Source organism: Brugia malayi (assembly GCF_000002995.4).
Source record: "Brugia malayi strain FR3 genome assembly, contig: Bm_v4_Chr1_scaffold_001, whole genome shotgun sequence".
In the NCBI taxonomy this organism is placed as follows: domain Eukaryota; kingdom Metazoa; phylum Nematoda; class Chromadorea; order Rhabditida; family Onchocercidae; genus Brugia; species Brugia malayi.
The window spans coordinates 6,724,904-6,747,471 of NW_025062475.1; the positions used below are offsets into that span (position 1 = coordinate 6,724,904).

Here is a 22,568-nt window from a genome sequence, read left to right on the forward strand (position 1 = left end):
CTCCCAATATAAAATACCAACAACCCACTGAACTCTGCCCAAAACATAATTCTCTCGGCCAATCAAAACCACCGCGTATTCCTAACGTACCTTTCAGCAGCACCGACTGACCATTATGAAAATCACCGCTCCACTACGTTCCATTCTCAGTACTTACCGTTGGCACATCTTTGACGCTCCCCTTACTATCAGATGTTTTGTTCCTTCTTATTTCTTTTACCAGTTTCTTTTCTTTTGCTGGACTCTTTTTTTCTTTCACTCAATATTGTAGTCACCACCATGTCACCAAAGAAAGCCGACAGTGACAATAAGAGGAAACGATGGCATAGTCATTTTATTTAGATAAACACGAAAGACAGCATTATTTAAAAAAGTAGGGATATAACAAGAAGTAAACCAAGGAGACAGATGCTATTTTAGATGACTATCACAAGGATCTTTCTCCACAAATCTACTGAAAAATAAACTGTTGCAGTCGATTACTGCTAATATCTTTCTAAATCATCGTTTAAATGTTAGTCCTGAATGAATTACTTTTTAAAGTTTGCTTTTGGCGTTGTTCTGTGGACAGTGTTCGAATATATTCTTTTCCAGTGGAGAAAATTTTGGGATAATTTTGCGTTTTTTTTTTCTGAAATATTTAATTGAATTGTTTAATAAAAAATTTGAAGATTTTCGCAGAAGTTGGCTGCGAAGTCATCAGAAAAGGACTACTTGTTACGACACTTCTTGATAAGCAGTCTGTTGCGGAAGCGATCACGACCAGTTCGACCAGTTGAGCATAGAGGAACATTGCATGCGTTCAAGATTGGTATGGCATAAAATTCACGCCAATTACTACCAATCACAAGGCAATGCCCCTGAAAGAAAAGAATGGTTTAGGCTACGTTTCTGACGATCAGGTCTGACGATCAGGTCTGTGACACATGAAAATACTTCTGATGGATGATTCACGTATGACGACACCGCACTGTTTTTTGTTTCATTACTTATTTCTTCCAACTGGACAACTGGCTTTATGCCTTCTTTCACTGAAATAATGTTTTTAAGATTGAATTGTTAAAAGCGGAAATTTTAATTATTTTATCTTTTCTAAGAATTTTATTCAGTGTATATTGAATCAAAATTCAAAATAACGGAAGTTTCATGGTTGAAATTCGTGTAAAGTAACCACCATCTCTTTCTGCCCCTGCTGCTATCCTTGATCTTTTTGGGAATTCTTCATTTCTTGTTTCTGTTATATTTTGCTGTTGTTGTACGCTTTCAGTCATACTGGCACTGACTTTCATTATAGAGCTGTCCTTTTGTTGATCCTGTGACTGGAAATGAAAATTAAAGCTTGTCTGATTAAACCTGCAAAATTAATTACGGTCTTCAGCAGCTGTTCCTAAAGTCCTTTTTGCTAAAACAGATGGCACTTCGTGTTCCAAAATCTATAGTAAAAGTTACTCACTCCAACGGACTTTATCGAGCCATTCAGAGATTCGTTAGAATTCACTTCCTTTGTTTCTATTAATTGTACGGAATTTTCTTCCTTCACTCCTACTGATTGCGCGGCATTTACTTCTCTCTTCCCTTTTGGTCGCGTGTCATCAAATTTTTTGCCACCGAAAAAAGAAGTGGAAGCAGTTAACGTATGCATGAAAATGCTCTTACCTATTACACGATGACTTACTCTACCGATGAGGGCTTCATCTCTTTACTGCCACACTGCCCCTCATTCCATGTGCGTCATGTTTTATCGAATTGTCATTGCACCCTTAACATATTATACTGAAATAATTAAAAAATAATGCGAAATGATTTTGAAAGATTTACTTTTTGTGTTTGCCTTCTTCGACATTCTGTTAGTGTCACAGAATAATTTAGCGAAAGGGAAAAGATCCAAGCATATGACTTTTTCAAAACTTTGCGGTATTCTTTTATCAGGGAAAAATATCAACAGAATTGTTGCAAGCAGCTATAAAGAAAGAAGTATATCATACAACAAAAACGTACACTATATTTTAACATTTTGATTGAAGCATGGAGAAATTTATTAGGATACAAAAAACAGTTTAGTAAAGCAAAGGTCTATGTAAGACTAATTGTATATAAATGCAAAAGATATTGTTAATAATGGATAAGTGCGGGTATGAAAGAATTAAATTGGCTAGGTAGAATAAACGAATGACTCATTTAGAGATGAGAAATTTTTTAACAGTTCTTCTTTATCAATTTATTTTCAGAATGAAGAGCAAACGAGTGAGCTTAAATACAGCAATTTTGCAAGTACAAAACAAACTGAGAAAAGCGCGATGATAAGGAATACAACAGGCACATATATCGGGTACTCCTTCATTTTTATGAAAAGAAATATTGACCAGATAATAGCTGACCCAGCAGTTACAATATTTACAGCAATATATAATGAACGATAATCTGCAAGCGGTATTTAATTCGACCATTTGTATCTTATACAAATCTCAATTCAGTAAATAAATAAATAGATTGGACGATCAGTAGTTAATCCTTGTGAATTGAATGATTGGCATTGTAATTAACTGTCACATGCTGGTCAGTTCTTAAAAAATAGTAAATGGACCTCGGCGACTTTGTTCAATTGCTGCAAGACCAAGAATGGCCATGAACGTCTGGAAGATGAAGAGAACAACAAGTGTCATCGGAATGGTACTGGCAACATAGCCCAGCACTGTGAAAACACATAGACTAAGAGCCGAAATTGCGTGTATCGATACGACGAAATGAAACCAAGTGGGATTCGGCGAGTTTGTTCCCACAAGCCTTAAAACTGACTTTTTTTTGAAATCCTGAATGATAAGCTGCTAAAGGCTCATCAAAATCTTATATAACAAGCGAGCATTACAGTCCATCCAAAGGCAATGGTTGATACCGTCTTACTAATGAGTCTAATTCGCATTTGCATAGTCTCTTGCAAACATTTAAGTTACAATGGCGGTTAATCAAGAATTGAAAGAATCCAATTACAGTGCATTCGCTTTGTTAGCTTCCACGTCCGAGCCAGAATAAAGGGATTGCATCGCTTCAAATGATGAACTCCTGGTAGTTTTGAACATTTATGAAATTATTTTTTACAAATTTATATGCAAATTTTCGATACTGTTTTTTCCTTCACCCTTTTGTACATCTCGTTAGGAAAGTTTCTTCCATTTTTTCTCCCAAGATATTTGTTGCATTTCAAGTAGCACGAATTAATTCTCAACGTAAAAATATCTTTTGCATTTTAAGTTGTAGTACTTTGAAATTATCTTTTATTACCAAGTTGCTTCACAATAAAGATTGTGTTTGCTAAATTAAAGATCACTCTTGACTCCTACAGCTTTCAGGATGTGAAAATAACTGGGCTTCAACACTTAGGATTACAAAATCCCTAATGTTTCAGAAAATCGTAATATTATTCGAAACGCACAATTATAGCACACAATAAAGGAAATTTTCTGTTTCACGGTCCGAGCAGAAATTTGTGAAATGACGGGAACTAAGGGTACTCATAAGAAAAATGAGGTGAAATCCAATCTTACTAAGTGATGAGTTCAGTACTACATTCATGCTTTGATTTAAACCATTCCCTTTGATATGGATGGAAAGTATGATCCATCAAATTGGATCATATGGTTGTTGCTTTGTCTGGCAAATCAATTAAGATCGTAATGCATGTTAGCCGTTTTGTAAAGGTTCAACACAACAAATTAGCAAACTGATTGTTTTTTGATAACCCAGAAAAAAACATGTATGAAAAGCTAGATTTCGACCTTTTCTACAAGAAACAGCAGCTGACCCACTAAAAAGGCATTTGATCTAACTGATGAAAAGTGCATTTTTCAGTGACATGTCTCCATGAAGAGCGGAATTGGTGTAGCTTCTCTTATTTATCTAGCAGCAATTTTATTGAGACTGGTTGCAATGACGACATGAATTGGACCTATCATCAACAACAAATTTTCTAAAAGTGTTTACATGAATTCCCACCCTAATGTTTTGTGTCTTAAGCAAACAGTCAACTCTACTTCTGATTACCGGTTTCGCTTGAAATTTATCGCTATCATCAAAACCTTACACCATCTAGAATCGCCATATGGCAAGCTATCTAAAACACAACAAATATCAAGCCTTAACATTTTTATCAAAAAAGAAAAAGAAAGATATATATATATATATATATATATATATATATATATATATATATATATATATATATATAGTACTGCAACTCAAATAACTCAATGGAATTAAAAAGTAAATGCTTACTAAACAATCAAATAAATCTAACCTGAAAGCCAAACTAGTTGGTACACAAAAAAAATTGAAAAAAAAAGAAACATAGCAATAACAAACTAAAAAAGACGAAAAAAACAACCATTTCACAAAACAGCACGAAAGCACATTTCATCTAATTCAAAATTTCCTTTCTTCATCACCTTCCATACATTTATATATATATCAGGTTATTCTTCAGCTAAAAAATCCTGACCATTTTGGTAGAATAACACTAAAATACTGCATTATCTATTTTCGCATTCAGATTTATATTTTGCAAATTAATTTGATCACACTTTATACAAATCTTTATAATATCAATCTTTATACACGATATCATATGTTCAAATCTTCCCGGTGAATTAAAATTGCACAAAAGAGGTACACAATGTGGACGTCACAAACTCATGAAAAACTTAGTGTTCATTATGAATCTGATTGTAGTAACTCTGATGTGTTGGGTCAGCGATTACTTCTTGGACACCAACAAGATCTTCTAGATATGCATCCTTGTAATAATACTCAAACCTGAAAACCAAGTTAGAAAATTTGCTAGAAGTCCAGAACATGCAACAAATTTTAAAAAGCCAGAATGATATGCGAATGATATGCGAAGTTTTCTTAAAAAAGTTTCTTACAATCGGAAAAATTAAAAATAGCACTGCATTTCTATGTTTGCTTTTATTTGCTATCACTTGTTTGTGTCATTTACTATTAATAAATTATACAATAAATCACGCTGGGTACAACGAAGATGTAAACAACTTACCATGGTTCACCTTTAGTGAATGTGCTTACTTTGCTGAACCATCCAAATTTATCCCCTTTATCTCTGATTGCTGAATAAACATATGGTGTTTTCAGAATCTGAAAAAAAGTTTTGCTCAATTAATTATACAGAGCAGTAGCATGATTTAAGTGTGAGTGCGTTCCAGAGACAAAACACATTTATTAAGGAGTGAGAAGTATAGAGAAGAAATAAGAACTTAAGTTTAATTAGCAAGCTATGAAAATAAGTAAATAAGTGAAAAACAATCAAATTAAGCTACTCAAAGAAAAAATTTTCAAATATCAAACCTCATTATGAATACACTGAATGTAGCGCCCAATCTCTCGAGGACTTTGATATAATTCGCCACACTCATGATCAGGAAGACCCAAAAATGCTAACGCATGTGCTTCCCTCTTGTCTGTTACACTAAAATCTTAGTTTCATAGTGATCATTATTTCAGTGGTACTCCAATTAACACTGAATTTCATACCATGTAACATGATATTAAAATATATGGCACCTATAGTTGTTAAACGACAATCAAGTACGCCAACGCTGTTAAACGACAATCAAGCTACTGATAGGTACGCCAACGCATTACGAAAAGAAAAAAGTAAAATATACAAATTTCGTGCAATGGAGTACTCCAGTTCGTTTTTTCCGTTTTCCCAAGTTCCGAAAACGTCACTTCTGTGATGTTCAAAGAAATCAAAATCCATATCTTCGATATCTTCCACGACGTTATCCACATTTCCAGGCACTGTCCAGTCATAAACCAATATTTCGGAATGCTTCCTACAATGAAAGTCAGATTATGTCTTGCCACCAAGAACTACAAAAGATTTCAGCATTTCGAAATCTCTTTGCGACGCTCCTTTAGCGTACCTCAACAGGATATCTTATACACTGATTTTACTTGAATTCAAAAAGGATGTAAATGAACCTAAATTCTTTCAAAGCATCTTTATATGAATCCTCGATTGTTTGCAAATAAATCTGATCAATAATTGCTATTTTGTCTGCCTGAAATTACAGAAAAAAAAGTTGTTTTTTTTATGAGATGAGAAAAAATTACAAGTGTGCCATTCATTTAAGTACACAATAATCATTTGCAAACAACTGAGTTCTGTAAATATTACAAAGTGAAAAAAAGAGAATATGAATTCAGAAGCTGTTCATCAGAACACACACAAACACAAAAAAAAAAAAAAAAAAAAAAAAAAAAAACAGACATTTCCCTGCTGATAGATGTTCTGCAGGCATTTATCTACCGGCACATCTAAATAAATAACCAGATGTGGCCAAAAACGGCAATTTGGTATCATATTCTTGCGTTCGATGTAATAATAGGTGAAATCTAAAAAAGATAAAAGCGTGACATACTAACTGCTTCAATAGATCAATTGCAACCCTTCTACGAACCATTGAATTTTAACTGTAATCTGATTTTCTCCCTTGCTTTTAACTAAAAACGCTGAGAATCAGTATATATGACTGTGAACTGAAAACAATAAAATAAATACTTGAAAATTAGAAAACGAAAGTGCACTAAATTACAAATGAAAAGCAATATTAGATGATTTTGAATTACATACAATATTAAAATCCTGAATAAAAAAGAAACTACTGAGTTAATCAGTGTTTTCTTACATTCTGGTCCAATATAATTTTTAGCACGACATGCATTGGCGAAAATAAAGTCAGTATGTGGAGTACGTTCCAAAACAACACCTTGACCTGGAAATGAAATACCGTAGAGTAACTAAAACAGTGAAACAATCCAATACAAATTCTTGGTATTGATTTATTGTATCATCCTCTCATCCCTAAAGTCACTACAGCACTCTTTTCTCGGAAGTGGCTTAATATCATGAAATAAATACGTCTGACTTTTATCGTACATACCATGTTTATTAAAAAATGGAAAAAAAAAAACAGTGACTTTACTGAGTTCTGCGAGAATGATTACTGTTATTATCTTTCCATCAGGCGATAACAACAATATGAGATTGGAGAGTATGTAATTCAGGACAACAAATAATGTTAAGTAATTTCATTTCATATTTCAAGTACATTGAAGTATAAGCTTAGAGCATTCTATTACTTTATTCTAAAAACGAAGACATTCACTTATCAAGATAACTTCATTAAAAGTATGTAACTCTCATAAATAAGCTACAAAACTTGAATTTCTTAACATTATCATTTAAATAATTGAATTCTTACCAGTGTTCATAATATGTGCTATAGCGTTCAAATATTGGTCGAATTTGCATCTAAGAATACGGTCACGCATCTTTGCTGTCTCGTCGTTGCCGGGATCCTTGTAGAACATATTCATGTCAAACAGACGGAAAGATTTTGGAAACTGTAATCGAAAATAATTAACAAAAAATGAGTGAAATGGAAAAAAATCATTGCAATACTCATCATTACTAAAGACACAACTTTTGTACATGTAAAAAACTTTAAACAGTTTAACCATAAGCAGCATTACATGCAAAGAAATTTTTGCTTCTAAAAAATATTCCGATCTCTTTTAAGCCTGACACCGTAATATTTTCTAAATCAACATATAATTGCACAAATGAGTGCTTAATCAAATATTCGTTAAAATAACTTATAAAAACTGTTTTAGCCAAAAGTAACAAGACTAACCAAATGATAGTAATTTCTGTAATCATTGCCAAAACGATCTACCAGAACCTCATCCATTTGAAATTCCGGAATAAAATGAAAACCTAATCGATCAGCAAGTGAACAAGCCATATCCGACTAAAATCATGTACGATATGAGGATGGAATTATCCAAAACAAACTTAGAAACTTTTTTATTTTTCAATCTTTGCTCTTCCTTTCAATTTTTTTTTTTTGAGATACTTCATTCTATTTATGTGAGTTTTCAGAGCTAATTTTACCCTTTAAATAAGATCCTGAAGAAACTAAATCCTGAAAGAAACCTCGTTGATAAATACTACGGTATTCATGCTTTAGACAGAATAAAGAAGATGGAGGAAAAACAATTAAAAAGAATGCCTCAAAAATCATAAAATACAAGCGAAATATAGCACCAATCATTAAATACATTAAATACGAGATTTAGATAGATCTGACTCCATCATGAAACTTCATCATTTACATGAAATTTTTAGAAGCGCAAGATTTGACCCTAAGCAGTTCCATAATATGATGATAACCTCAGATTTTATAGAAAGATTAAAGGGAGTCAGAAGCAACAGTGATTCAGTTGTCACCTTTTTTTCATTAGAAATTACCTTATTTGAACCAATGTTCCCTTCAACCACTATCAACTTCGAATTTTCATGAAATCTTTTCAGTGTTCGATCAACAAGAACATGTTGCCATCGATATCTGAATGATAAAAATTTCAAATCAGAAAAATGACCTCCTGCCTAATCATCGACTCATAAATAAATGATGCCTTTTGAATAACTGTCCTTCAGTAATAATCTTCACCACTGAACAAAACACAGAAAAAGTGCATACCCCTTCTGTTTATAGGGCCACGGTTCTGGATAAGCATCAGGATCAAGTTTTAATTTATTCTTTTCAACAATTGTCCTTTTTTGACCGATAAACTGTCCACTCCTACCAAACACTGACGATGAAGCACGCAGTCGAGGACAGGTGCATGCCCATTTACATAGTACACCTGCCATCTTTATTCCCTGGAAACTTGCCCTATTATGATTAAAGTAATAAACAATCACTGTTTTTCAAGATTATCCAATGCGTAAGCAGAGATGAACAAAGCCCTTCGTCGAGAAACGTCTAAACTTCTTTAACAGAAGCAGAAGTTCCACCAAAGAAAATAACGGACCTAAGCGTAGTAACGGTACTCGAGAATTTTGCAAATCAGTTCTAACAATTTTACTCGCAAAGTGGTCAACCGCGATTCTTTATATAATTGCCCAAACTGAAAAAACAGCATGTAGTCGGACTTACGAAAACAAGTGCACATCTTCTTCAAACATTAGATTAAAGCAATTTTCTAACCAAGAGCTGTGAGCAAATTACGATGACCGTTATATGCGCAATCACGATACTGAACTTAGTGCATAATTTAGAAGTTCAGTCTAGAAGAGAATTCGCCGTCGTATGTTTAACAACAAATAACGAAGTGTACTCGATAGTAATAACCATCGAAGTCAGCAAAGATGGAAGACTTTAAATTTGTGATTATTTCAAAATTTGTTACATAATCGCAGTGAAATGCGAAACCTTTGGCACTGTGCACAGATAAAAAAAACACAAGAAATACTGTACAGTTGTATGTTATACAACAGGACAAGCTTGTGTTAGGATGCACCTAATTAAAAAACATATCCAGCTACTGCGTGCTTATAAGAAATTTAGTGAAATGTCTCAAGGAGAGGAATTTCAAATCGACTCTATTAAGATCCCCTAATGGTAAAAACTATTAACATCGCTTAACACAGTGCATCTTAACAAAGAAGCAAATGGTAGAACAATCCAATCTAAGATATAAAAAAACATTTAATGAGTTTGGAGTACACTGGAAAAATTCTACAAAGTAGCGAAGTTTTGGAGTACCTTTCCACATACTCCTACCGCGCCTCAGTAAATATACCACATATTAATAAGTAAAAAATGAAAAAAATTGCAAATAAAGCAAAATAAACCCCACAACAAATTATAAAAAGTATTCTGGGTCGCTCAACTTCACAATAAACAAGATAAGCAAGTGCTTCTGCTATTTCACTATTCCGAGTAGCTAACCATGTCAGACAAAGATGAACGTGCTTACTCAATTCCGTCAAACAAGAACAAGATCTGGACCGAATGAGCAAAGAAAGCATAGTTGATTTCAGTTCAGGATTCAGTATATTTTTACGAGAATAAAATTCGTTTAAGAAAATTTCTGGAATGTCTGAAAGATTAGTGATGGAAGGCTAAATAATTAAAACAAATAACCACGAACTGCTCAAATAGGAAAGTAATCACGCAAAAAACTCTATAAATACTGCAAACAAAATGATAACAAATATGACAGGTTTATAAAGCAGAAATGAAAGGCAGTAGGACTTCTAAATAAACTGAAGAGGCATAGAAAATAAAATGAGAAAAAAGGGGAAATTATTTTCTTTAAATTCCTCTAAACTGACTGCCTGATAGTTCCCAAGTTCGTGTTCTGTGCTTCGCTGGTAATTTACTTCTTTCATTCATATCTAAAAAATCTCTAAAAAAATCTGAGGAACTTTACGCATGTATACCAAAAATACCTCAGAATTTCTTTAAAACATGCGCAGAATACTATTCGCAGAAAATTGGGATCTGGGATGTCCTTTTAACATAATTGCAAAAAAAAAATAATAATTATATAAATATGGAACTTCGAACATAACTGCAAATAGTCATCAAGAATGTACAACTTACAGAAAAGTTAGTCATCAAACATGAGATCAAATTATGTAACAGTCTGCATGAGGTTATATAAAAAAGAACCATACAATATGGAAACATTTACATAACGCAAGTACCAAATTGGTATCACTTACGCTGCAAAGTAACAAATGAAACCTAAATTTAAAAAATCTATGAAATTTTCAGAATTCAAATGACAAAAGTGATTTTGTATATCTTAATCCCTTCAATTATTTATAAACTTGGCAAATTATGACCTAAATTTACAGGTACCATTTTGGAAGCACAAAAGAATGATTTTACCAAAAAAAAAAAAAAATCGTAAAAATTCGCTTTTCTTTTCCAAATTCTGCGTAAGTGACACTTGGGTATCAATCTAATAAGTTGAAAAACAGATCAAGAAGCAAACTTACATCGGTTATATCGCTTTTTAAAACATTTATGCCACAGTTTAAAACAAAATATTTAAAATCAATCCTGATCCTGAGAAAACAGCACTCATTTCCAATCACAAAGTAGAACTACTATTAATGCATAATTTTTTCCATTTTTTTTTTTAATTTCATTCCTTAAATTTCGACTTTATCAAATTTGAAAAACTAGTCGCTTGTTGGTAAAAAAAAAAAAAAAAAAAAAACATAAATTTGGATTTTCTAAAGTTTTTACCGATTTTTGCTACATCCTTCACAAAGCCACACATTCGATTTGAATTCACTTTACAAGTTTCGAAACATTTAATGCTTGCTATGGTCAATTTAGTCGTTGTGACGTACCATCAACATGCTGTCGTGTCGAACCAACATCATGGGAAGCGGAGCTCACCACAGCAGCAGCAACAGCAGCTTCATTCAATTCTTCATCATGGATCATTCGTGCGCAAGCACCCAAACCAAATCGTGCATCCATAAGTATGCGTTGAATATTCATTTTCGCCACTGCCTTCTAAAAAACAAAACAGTATTGAAAGTTGTTGCATAACATGAATTCATATCAAAAAGTTTAATTAGGATCTCGGATTTTTAGCAAATATTTTCTCTATGTTCCAAAGATTGCTCTGCATATCGCTAATAATTTATACAAACTGCTGATAGAAATGTGAGAATCTTGGGACAGAATTTCAACTGAAACGCAATCAAATGTAAGTCCAATAAAAAAAGAAATTTTTTTAATGATCAGATTTACTAATAATTAACCTCATCCTCATTTAACCTTGACAAATAATTAGCTATTGAATTGGCAAATGCAAGATTAGCGTCATGTTCTTCTTGCAATGACTGGCTTGGTAATACAGCATAGTGCGGATGTTCTACTAAAACAGCTTGTGTCACGAATCGATGCCCAGCCTGCTGTCGCAACGGTATCGAAGAATTCTGTGGCAACCCTGGAATCAAATGAATCCCACGGTTGCTCTCTTCAAATTAATAGAAATGAAGCAAGAGAGCAAGACTTCTCTTCTAATAGCAAACACAGAAAAAAGCTAATCCCAATCAATCAATATCTTTCGCAGGCTGTTGCAAGCTTCTAAAAAACTTTGTGTTACTAGTCGATACTATAAGTTATATCATACCTAACTGAGCAGCATGAGGTGCTGTCAATATAGTGGTACGATGCGGTGAAACAGAGATTCCTGGATGTGAATGCGAGCTGTTCGGAGTCTGTTGTTGGTGTAACTGTAAAAAAAAAAAAAAAAAAAAATACGATCCCCAAAAATGTTTCCTCTTCAAAATATATTCGAATTTCGTAAAATTAATTCGAGGAGGCCAAAAAAGAAGTGTTCAGAAATATCGGAAAAAACTATAAACCTGTTGCTGTTGCACGCTATGACCCAAGATATTTGTGCCTCCTGCAAAAGTAGCGGGTCGTTGATCCAAAACTATTTTCTCATTCCCTGGTATTGTTCCTGAAATCTATGCTTCCAAAAAAAATAAGGAACCAGTGACTGTTAATTTAAATCTCGGCATTATAAATAATATCGGACCTTGATCGATAGTAACAGTTTTTTCGGAAACCACGTCATCCAGAACTTCGTCGCCTAATTGTCCACGACCATTTGACATGCCTTGCACACTAATTGCTGCAACGCGTTTTCTACGTTGTGGAATACCCACTATCTTCAATTCGCCACAAACTGTCGACAAGCCGTTATTCGTAGATACTGCATCAGTATTCAATTCTGACACATTTACTAACCGATACCTGCAAAATAAACAGACCTTTATAAAACCGATCAGTCTATTTTTGAAAACTAAATTTCATAATTTTAAAACCCAACAAATGCGTACGAAAATCTGAATATAGATTCAATCCGAATAGAAGTCCGCAATTAACTCATCTGATTTACAAAAATCAAAATTGAAAAAAGAAAAAAAAAATCCTACAGTTACTCGTAATAAATTCTAAACACTTACATTTTTTGCGACCCATGTTGGTAAAAAGTTGTCGGATCAATAATCATTGTCACAGTACCGCCATCATCTAGAGGTGAGAATAACATAAAGTAATCTTGAATTGCAAAAGCACCCCACGAAAATATATTTTACAAGCAGCTTCCGATCAGGACAATGTGAAATAATAATAGTCTAACTGAAGAGTGGTAAAATTCACTTGTCCTGACGTTAACATCCTTCTTAATCACACTAGTCACCGGTGCTACACCTCGTGCGGTAACTGTTACTACTCCGCCATCGGATGTTTGTAACTGTTGTCCTACTCTTGACCTTGATTCTACTTTAGGTAACAAAATGGGTTGTTGTTGCTGCTGCTGAGGTGATGCCATCTAAAAAGATAAATTAATAAGTACTTGAAAATTTGACGAAACATATACCAGTAATGAAGTTTTATTTGTTCCTAACACACCTGCCTGTTTTCATGAGCTTTTGAAGCATTTGATTTCTTTTTATTTATGAAATTTTTTTTAATGTGTGGAACTAAACTGTGTTGAAATTTCAACGAATTTCATTATCAATCTCTTATAATTACCTGCTGCGACTGGACGGTAGTCAACATTACCATACTGGACGGGTGCTGCGCTAGAGGTTGTCGCTGCCGCTGTTGCAAAACAACTTGACTAGAATGCGAAGCTGTTGCTGTTCCAACGTCTATCTCACTACTTGCTGTTGACGAACATGGACTTCCATTATCTTAAAATAATTTAAACCTTAAACATAATATTGGATCATAATAGAGTCGCATAGTTAAATCTCAAGGATCAACTCTTAAGTGTGATAAAACGATAATTACCTTAGCAAAGACCATAAATTATATAAACTAAATAGGATTTCTAAGAAGTATAGAAAAAGAATTCCTCTTTTGTAATTAGATACTGAGCAAATTTGAATATCTGTGAAAAATAAAAAGTTACAAAATTCGAAAAGCGAAATAAGATTTCTAAAGAATGGAAATTGAGAGCATAAAAACTGAAATGTGTATATCAAAGGAAACAAGATGAATAAATGAGCTTCTCAATGCTTTCAAATAAATATGAAATAAAAGCTGGAAACAATACCCGATTCGAACGACCAAATGAATACCAAAATACTTTTGGCGTCGAAAGTGAAACCTAATGTAGGTAACTGAAATACTCACATAAGTTTTGTTTGAAAGTGAAACCTGTGGTAGACGATGAAAGAGCATTCGTATTTCTGTCACTATTCGACCCATTCAACAATCCATGATCTCGCAAAGTGTTGTATTCACATGAAACTTGTGTGTTTACCATTTGAAGTTGATTGGTTTGTTGGTAACTACAAATAAGAAATTTGCTTGAAATTTTTAGAAAGCAATTATATATATAAGGACTATGAAACTTCCTAATTTAAAGTACAAATAATTACCTGCTTACAGTTATACCGTCTGTAGAACTAATGGACATTCCCTGATTAGAAGCTTCTTGTTTGACGTTACCTATAAGGTTGTAATGTACTAAATATGTTCCAGGATTACTGACTCTTGCTGGCGCAATCACTGCTAGAGTGCTACCATTTTGACCTTCAAAAAAATAAAAGCAAAAAATTTTAGTAATATGCCTGGAAAATTCAGAAATTGCTGAGGGGGATAAAAAGATAAAAGAAAAAAGTTATCCTAATTTTTGAACTTCATGTTTCTTAAAATATATTCTCGTTTTGTTCATGGCTCATGCACTCGAAAATGAACAAACATTATAGATGAGGGTATGAAACACTAGTGGAAAATACAAACGAAAATTGTAAGAAGAATTTTGCTTAATTATATAAATTATTAGTTGTCTAAAAAGTGAAGATTCCATGATGTCTTTACTGGTAAAGAAAAGGTGTATGGCAGTCGTACTGACAAATGATAATAAAAGCAAGTGTGAAGCATGCGATTCATTTGCCTAAGTGTTGCCAGTATTCCATTATTATTGCATCAAAAAATGATATTTCAGAATAACAGCAAGTCTACGCTGCATTCTTGCGCTTGATGCTTTTGTAAGATGTAACGACGATACGAAACATCCAGAACACATTTTTTGAAGTTTGAAGATTTTTTAGAGAAAATTTATATGGATCTAAGAAAAAGACTGCTCTAAGAACTTTGCAATTACAGTCGTCATTGAGAGAAGGTGATATTTTTCTTATCTTGTTATATTAGCAAAAGAAGTTCGGACACGAGGATTGTAGGCAACAAAAACAGCCCATATATCATACAAAAAACTTTGTGTATCAAAAGGAATAATTTAATTATATATCTTGAGCAGAAATTATATTTGTGTTTTCAACCTTCTTGTAAGCAGAAGAAATTCTATATCTTTGTAATGGTTTCTCTTTTCTGAACAGTCATGGCAGATTTATCGCTCTTAAGAGTGATTCCGAACCCCTCAAAGAAGTATGGAAAATATTTTTTTTACCTTGACTGTCGTTTGGTTGTTGTGAAGTGATATTCTGAATCTGCTGATGCTGCATACTTGAACTTGCAAGTGCACTAAGAGATGTAGAGTGAACATTACTCGTCATATTCTAAAAAATGCATAAAGCATTCAACAAATGTGAAGAAAAGAAGATTCTTGCTCACCTTTCCGTTAGACAAACATTTTCTGCTCCTTATTTAGAACAGTTCATTCCTCCGAGAATTCAGCATATACCCATTACTTTAGATAATTCGGCTTACATCAACTAAAAATGGTTCAATCCATCGCATCATTTCGGTAAACTGTTGTGAAGAAAGTGATGTGTTCACATTAGCGACACTGCTTGATGTGGAACAGTTAGAACCACCTGATGCATGACGTTCCCGACCGGTAATAAGAGAATCCTAAAATTTTAAAAATCGACAAAATATCGAAAAACTTTATGGGAAACCTGATATAAGCAAACGCAGTGTAAAAGACAATGAAAGAGAAGCTCTGTTTTTACTGCGTGACCTGATTATTTTCACCCGAATCAACATTTCGTCGCTTCCGCCGTTCACGTACGTACCGATCACGTATTCTTTTCCACTGCATTTGTAACGCATGTGCGTCATCTGTTAAAAAGACTCAACAATCATATGACAGAGAAGCAAAGAACAAGCAGTTCAAATAGTTTAGGTCGATGACAAATTCATGGGAACATTGGAATATAGAGCGACAGCGAACCCAGAGTGATTAAGCATTGAAGTTTTGAATAAGAAAGGTAATGACACTGAATGTCATGGAATTTCATGTCTAGAGAAGTAAAAGGATAATTAATAAATGGCATTTATTGATTGTAACATAAAAAAGAAAAAACAGAACAAACAAAAGAGGCAATACCTTTGAAACCAAGTTCAGCACGTAGCTTCTGCCACACTTGAATTCTGTATTGAGCGCTAGAATGTTTGTTCCCATAATGTTCATGACTGGGATTGTATAAACAGGGCTGTGCTTTCACAGCTTCAATCAAGCGACGAGTGAAGTCTTCATCCAAAACTGACGTTGAAATTAATGGTGTTTCACCGGTAGCAATGGCAGTACTTAGAGTAGTAGTGGTACCACCTGTATGCTGTCCAACGACCGACTGGATCTGAACCGTTGGCATATGATCAATATTTTTTGATCGTTTTCCTAAAAAATTTTTCACTTAATAAATCGCGTGATTTCAATTATTTCTGAAACAGTATTAATTTAAAATTATGGAAAGTCATACATCAATGCCATTAGTATGCTCTAGATCGGTATACCCCAAGCGTGCGCAGTTTCCACGGAGAAGAAACCGAAAGGAAAAAAAAAAAACTTAATTACTGATTTCTAAAAGATGGCGAATGCGGAAAAGAAAGATTCCAAACAAACTTACTTGGGAATCCAAAAACAATATGTTGCAGCGCGTGCCGTCCGGCACCAACCGGTTTGATAACTTCCGGTATCACTGCTTAGGTGCAAAATGGCAGCTGCAACAAAAAAAATTTCAACACTTACTCAGTTCTTTTTTGTTTCAAATTTTTGTATATTTACTAGTTAAGATGTATCATCGGGAAATTTTATTAGCTTATAAATGATGGGAACAACCCTGACCTGTCCGAGAAGTACGGATCAACAAGTAATAAAATTAACATTTGAAACGCTGATACACATTTGTCTGAAATTGAAGTAAATAATAAATAGTAATAAATAGTGATTATAAAAACATTGACAGCGAAGCTACCGACAACTACGAGTGTTAGATATTCAAGCGGCATATCCTTGCCAACTTTTTCCATCTAACTTAATACCTTACCAAGTGGATTGTGATGATCTGATGACGTGATTAGCGAACACTGACGTGAGACTCCACAACATGGCAGCATGTTAGCTAATTAAACGCTACTTACATTTGAGTCGATGACTCACCTCCTGCCTCTAATTTGTACTTTACTGCAACCCACTGGTAATCTATCCACATCCGAACTGTATCATTTTCAAAATTTCATATTAACAAGGAGGGGAACACCGCTACGCGACACGCAACGCTTTGGGCGCTAATGCCGCACAACCAGGACCGCTAACGCTCCCAGGCGCCAAAAACCTAAAAGCGATGCGGATGCGATGCGGTGGTCACAGTAATGATCGTTCTAAGACTTTCGTTCAACTGAAACAGCCTTTATCGTAAACATTAATTGGGAATTAAGGTAGTTAAGGTGGTGATGGTGTATTGCTTGTGTTAGGAAGTATTTTCACTACTCTCCTTTATTCATATATTCGTTGAAGTCATAATTATTGGCGTAACTTATAGCCAGCAATAAGCTCATATGGCATCTGAAACATGCAAAGGAGGTGCATGTGGATCTGATGACGATGAACGGTTTGTCGTAGTGAGAAAGAGAGGGAGGAAAGGTTGGAGGCGACCTTGTGGAACAGACGGGAAGGTTGCAACGGCTATTTGTGATCTGGGAAATCAGGTTTCAGTAGAGAAAATTGATACAGTCATGAAAAATGCGTGCAGCAACACCGAGCTGATCAACTACAGGTGAGTCAGGTTAATGTTTTCTTTTTTTTCCTTCCTATCTTACTTCCGTCGAAAAAAAGTGTAAGAAGCATGTCGGAGAAGATGAGAAAGTGTTAGCGTTATGCTACTGTTCCCTGACAGAGTAAGGGGAAATAAATGTAGGAATCGATAAATGAAGAGAAAGCTCTAGGTCTTGCTAGTCCTTTTTCATCTAACTTGAAGGCTGTAGATGCTGCTATATATTTAGAGAAGCAAGCACGGGTCAGGAAGTTTTAACTAGAAGTTGGATGATTCAGAATATGGGACGGGACAGTTGCCCCTTTGAAGCTGTAGAAATTGACTAGCTTCAGGTACATTGTAAAATCAGTGTTTGACATTCGTTTTGCATTTCAGCCGACAGGTTATTTCTTTACTTCTCAAATCCCTCTCCGGACGTCAACTTTCAAGCATTTGGGCCCTTGGACTAGGTTCTTTCAGTCGCTGCTGTTATCCTGGTTGTGATCAGCTAGCGATGTTGCTAGAATTGCAACATTATTTCGGGTGTGAAGTTTGCTTTCAAGAACCTTGCCTAACGGAAACTGAAAAGGTTCGTTAGTCCTTTTTCCAGCACTGATTTCTAATTCTTAGATTTTTCGTGAGTTACATAGAAAATCGATGGAGAAAATCAGTAGGTGCCGAGTTTGAAACAAAAACTTGTGATTGACTATAGTGTTTGTTCATTCCAGCAAATATTTCGATCGGGAGTTCTGGAAATTATTAATTGCTTTTCACATTTCACCAGTCGTTACTACTTTTTGTCAATCTGCGTTTTGATTTTCTTTTCCTACACTTCGGTATTTTTCAATACATCCGAATAAGTTTTTTAATTTAAGAAAATTGGTTTTTCAGCGTTGGCTATGCAATCATGACATTTACGTATCCGAAACCAAAGATTTATTAAAATGTCGGATATCTGATGATGATGACAACAACGAAAATGTCGTGCTATTCTACGCACCACACTGTGGTCATGCTATATATAACAGTGTAATTTATGCGCATAGGAAGAAATTAAAAAGGATTATTATTGCAGGTAAGCATTAGTTTTATTTGGTTGTCTTGTGTTCAATGAAATTCTTTATCCTTAAAATAAAGTTCCTTATCTTCCAGTTGAAGTAGCGCTTGAAATGTACAACGTTTTTTGCAAATGTAAAATCTTCTTTTTTAATTTATCCACCAATGATTTATTGCATTTAAAAAGATTGATAATTAAATGAGTTTCCAGGTAACAATTTTCATTCGGTGAATCTTATGACGAAGCATTTGTCAAAATATGAGAAATCTATACAAAATCCGGAAGAATACAATGTAATGGAAATTTCTGATTGCAATGAACTTCAAGCTCTCTCACTTTATAGTGAAGTGTGTTCATTATTAAAATTTCCCACTTTTAAACCAAATTTTGCTGTTTTCAACGACACAGCTTTACATTTTCTGTCACAGAATGCTCCACTGCCGGAAATTTCCGAAATAAGGCCAAAGTATCGACTGTTTCGGCACGAAATTGTAATTTGAAATGTTCTAATAAAAATCATGATAGAAGAAATAGATATGACATCAACGTTGCATATTATTTTGTTGCCTCCACTTTTCATTACAATTTTGGTATAAATTAATTATTGACATTTATAGCGTGTTATTTTGTCATATGAAACAGTGAAGTAATGTCGTTCATTCTACTGCTTTTTATTGCTCTGACCACGAAACTGTAGCCATATTTTTCTAAAATCATGTTTCGGACAAGGGTTTACGTATCACATTATTTGTATTTTATAGAAATGATTTGGACCGCGATATTTAAGTAAGCTGCCGCGAGTTGTTTTTATTAACCCTCCTCCTTTTTCTTCAATTAAGACTTAGTGAAATGATTTTAAGAAAATTAATTTGTCCATTCCAACCAGCAGTACATTCGTACCTTAATACAACATATGACTGCAATGTTCTGCTGTTCCATTGAGATCAGAGTCTTGCTTATCTTTCTTACCAACTAATTTCATGCTTTGGTTTAATTTTTGGTCTCAATCATTACTGAATGATAAACTAATCAGGATATTTTATATTAATCTCTTTACAAGTTGGAATTATAATTTCGTGTTTGCATAAAACATGCGGCATCTTACAAATAGTTTCTTAAAAGATTTATCAGATTGCATATCAGGAGCTGTAAAGTTTAGAAATGATTCCAACGGAGTGATACACCTCCGATTAATGATCACGTATTTTGAATACAGCTACCATACGTTTTTTGCTATTCCAAATATCTTTACATTTTCTAGAAACTTAATAGCTTTGAGATTATGGTTACGAACTATTGGGTATATGTCGGTGGTTCCTTTAATTGTCACTTTTTAATTCCTCTTTCAATTTCAAGTAATCACAACTTTTCAAGCATCATAAAAAAATTTAATAGAACTTTGGATTACCTTAGCATAGGAGTAGAAATAGTGTGTAAATTTGGTTAGCATCCGTAATATGTTGAAAGTATGAAGCATCTAAAAAATGAACAATTTCAATTGGAATAAAGTTGGAATTTATGTTTGAATTAAGACCAAAATAATGAAGTAAATTGAATGCACTGAAATTGCAGATGACCGTTGCACGTGTAATTGAATTCTTTAGCTTAAAACCAGCTGTGCTCAAAGCGAATATACTTGGCACTACTAAACGCTAGAAATGTAGCTTCGATTCAGAGCTGCTATTAGGGTAGTAGTAGAATGATAGTAATAGGAGAAAGAATGTAACAATAACAATGGTAATCAAAATGTCGCAACTGGTTTCAACTAGCAGGAGGAGTGGTAGCAATTTCAAATCCGTCAAATAAGGTGAGTCACAGCAGCAAACTGCCATCCATTATTCTGATTTTAGACAAATTTACGTGCATTTCTGGCGCATAAATTCTGAAAATAGACAGGAACTTGTCTGAATGACGGGAATGAAACTTTTGTTACTGTGTCTTTCTTGATTCATTTCATTTTTGCATTAAATTAATTCCAAGAAAAAACTGACCAGTTTAGAAAATCCGTTTGTTTAAAGCAAATAAATTTAGCAAAAATATCCAATCTTGCCTTTCGATCAGTCGGTCAATCCGCTTGATCCTACGATCCCTACGCCCAAAGCAATATTTCTTCAGAGAAAAAACCAGATTTTGACGAAACAAGCCGTTCACATCCCCCCTACCGAGATGCCATCCTATGCTTATTGTTAAATACTGACCAATCTAAATGAACAATCAGTTATGTTTTGTGTAGTTTGTGACTTTCTATTACTTTTTGGGGTTAATTTAAACCACCATTTTACAAAACGATTCATCCATATTCTTTATTTTGTTAGACCACTAAAACTTTAAAATATTTATTAATATCATCAAAATCAGGGTAATAACATCTTGTTGGCATATAAATGTAGCTCAACAATGATACCTTGCTTTGTACCGGCTTCATTTCATGCTTATACGTTGATAATCGATTGCTTTTATGTGTCTTCACCTCTCTTTAAGGTCGAGAAGCGTACGTCGTAGTGTTTTCTTGAAACTATTACTAATCATTCCTATTTGCTCCATTATGCATCATCACCATCTAAAGTGAGCGTAAACGACTGTAAAGGAATGAGCACTTGTTACAAAATTGTTGTTTTAGGAACGGATAAGTTATGAAGTCAATAAGTCACATGGTGAATATAAAAGAACAGTGATTTATGCAGGTTATGTTAGGTTAAAAGTTAGATTTGCTATTGACGTTAATTAAGTACAGAGAAATACACTAAAACTAGTATGTATTATGTATTTGTAAGCTGGGAACAAATTCAAATTTTTGTTGGCTAAATTTATTTCAAGCAAGGCTCTTGAAAATAATCATTTTCATCGGTCATTATGAATAAATCAGATATTTCAGTTCACTGTACTGGTCTCACTGGTATCGATCTCCCTATTTGAATTAAATTAAGTAAGATTTAAAAATTGGAAGTTTTGTAATATTTGCTACTAGACGGCATTTGCGTTCATTAGGCACAGTATTCCTTTTACTGAATTCGACAAAATGATTAAGGAAATTGGAGCAATATTACTTGCTCTAATCTATCATTAAGTTTATAGCTATTCAATTTTATTTCCATGATGTATTATATATTTGTAGCTAGGAACGCGTTCAAAATGCGTTCATTTTATTCCTCTTAACAAAAAAAAGGACGAAAGTACACTTCCAGTGAAAGCAGATGACTTCATCGCCAAGTAATGGTCAAAAATGAATTCTTGCAAGATAACTTGAATTTTATTCTCATTGCAAAACTACTCCCATACTTTCTTACAAGCAAGGAACTTTTTTGTGATCTATTGACCTAAACATGTGCTTACGAATTTCAAAAATGCTTTCATTCTATTCCTCTTAACAATCAGTATGCCTTCAATTTGCATTGCATTGCAGACAATGAAATGAACAAATAAACAAACAATAAAAAAAAACAAGAAAACACGTAAATACGTAAAAAAAGAGAAAATACGTAAACAAGAGAACACATAATGGAGTTAACAATAACAACATGTAGTTAGATACCTCCTACAATTTGACGTATTTTCCAGTTTCTATTCGAAACAATGGACAATCAATTCACAATCAAATGTTTAAAGAAGTGATTGAACCTTAAAATTTAAATAAATTTTGACATTTAATCCTCAAATATTTGC

The 22,568-nt window shown here is 33.8% G+C and overlaps 4 protein-coding genes across 5 annotated transcripts; 1 reads left to right on the forward strand and 3 right to left on the reverse strand.

The window, feature by feature from the left end:
- Positions 1-710: 710 nt before the first annotated feature.
- Positions 711-3,077, reverse strand: Bm10702 (Uncharacterized protein; the record flags this gene model as incomplete). The annotated part of the gene is made up of 6 exons (XM_043076815.1): positions 711-860; positions 937-1,031; positions 1,172-1,353; positions 2,364-2,421; positions 2,585-2,784; positions 2,989-3,077. 6 exons carry the CDS (start codon positions 3,075-3,077, stop codon positions 711-713), a joined length of 774 nt encoding a protein of 257 aa, XP_042932749.1.
- A 1,617-nt stretch (positions 3,078-4,694) lies between these two features.
- Positions 4,695-8,731, reverse strand: Bma-nuo-4 (Uncharacterized protein; the record flags this gene model as incomplete). Its single annotated transcript, XM_001900688.1, has 11 exons — positions 4,695-4,806; positions 5,048-5,145; positions 5,356-5,476; positions 5,676-5,846; positions 5,995-6,074; positions 6,284-6,408; positions 6,702-6,788; positions 7,278-7,419; positions 7,710-7,826; positions 8,327-8,423; positions 8,559-8,731. 11 exons carry the CDS (start codon positions 8,729-8,731, stop codon positions 4,695-4,697), a joined length of 1,323 nt encoding a protein of 440 aa, XP_001900723.1.
- A 2,476-nt stretch (positions 8,732-11,207) lies between these two features.
- Positions 11,208-16,468, reverse strand: Bm5645 (Uncharacterized protein; the record flags this gene model as incomplete). 2 transcript variants are annotated; one of them, XM_043076816.1, is made up of 14 exons in its annotated part: positions 11,208-11,399; positions 11,651-11,838; positions 12,025-12,127; positions 12,260-12,357; positions 12,436-12,653; positions 12,866-12,932; positions 13,062-13,233; positions 13,437-13,597; positions 14,067-14,200; positions 14,291-14,360; positions 15,322-15,430; positions 15,582-15,725; positions 15,835-15,935; positions 16,204-16,468. In XM_043076816.1, 14 exons carry the CDS (start codon positions 16,466-16,468, stop codon positions 11,208-11,210), a joined length of 2,022 nt encoding a protein of 673 aa, XP_042932750.1. The 2 variants fall into 2 exon arrangements, with proteins under 2 accessions (XP_042932750.1, XP_001900724.1); XM_001900689.1 differs by having other exon boundaries at positions 14,291-14,444.
- A 1,186-nt stretch (positions 16,469-17,654) lies between these two features.
- Positions 17,655-19,405, forward strand: Bm6863 (Uncharacterized protein; the record flags this gene model as incomplete). Its single annotated transcript, XM_001900690.2, has 4 exons — positions 17,655-17,872; positions 18,245-18,437; positions 18,740-18,923; positions 19,116-19,405. The coding sequence occupies 4 exons, from the start codon at positions 17,655-17,657 to the stop codon at positions 19,403-19,405; spliced, it is 885 nt and encodes a 294-aa protein (XP_001900725.1).
- Between the last annotated feature and the right edge of the window lie 3,163 nt (positions 19,406-22,568).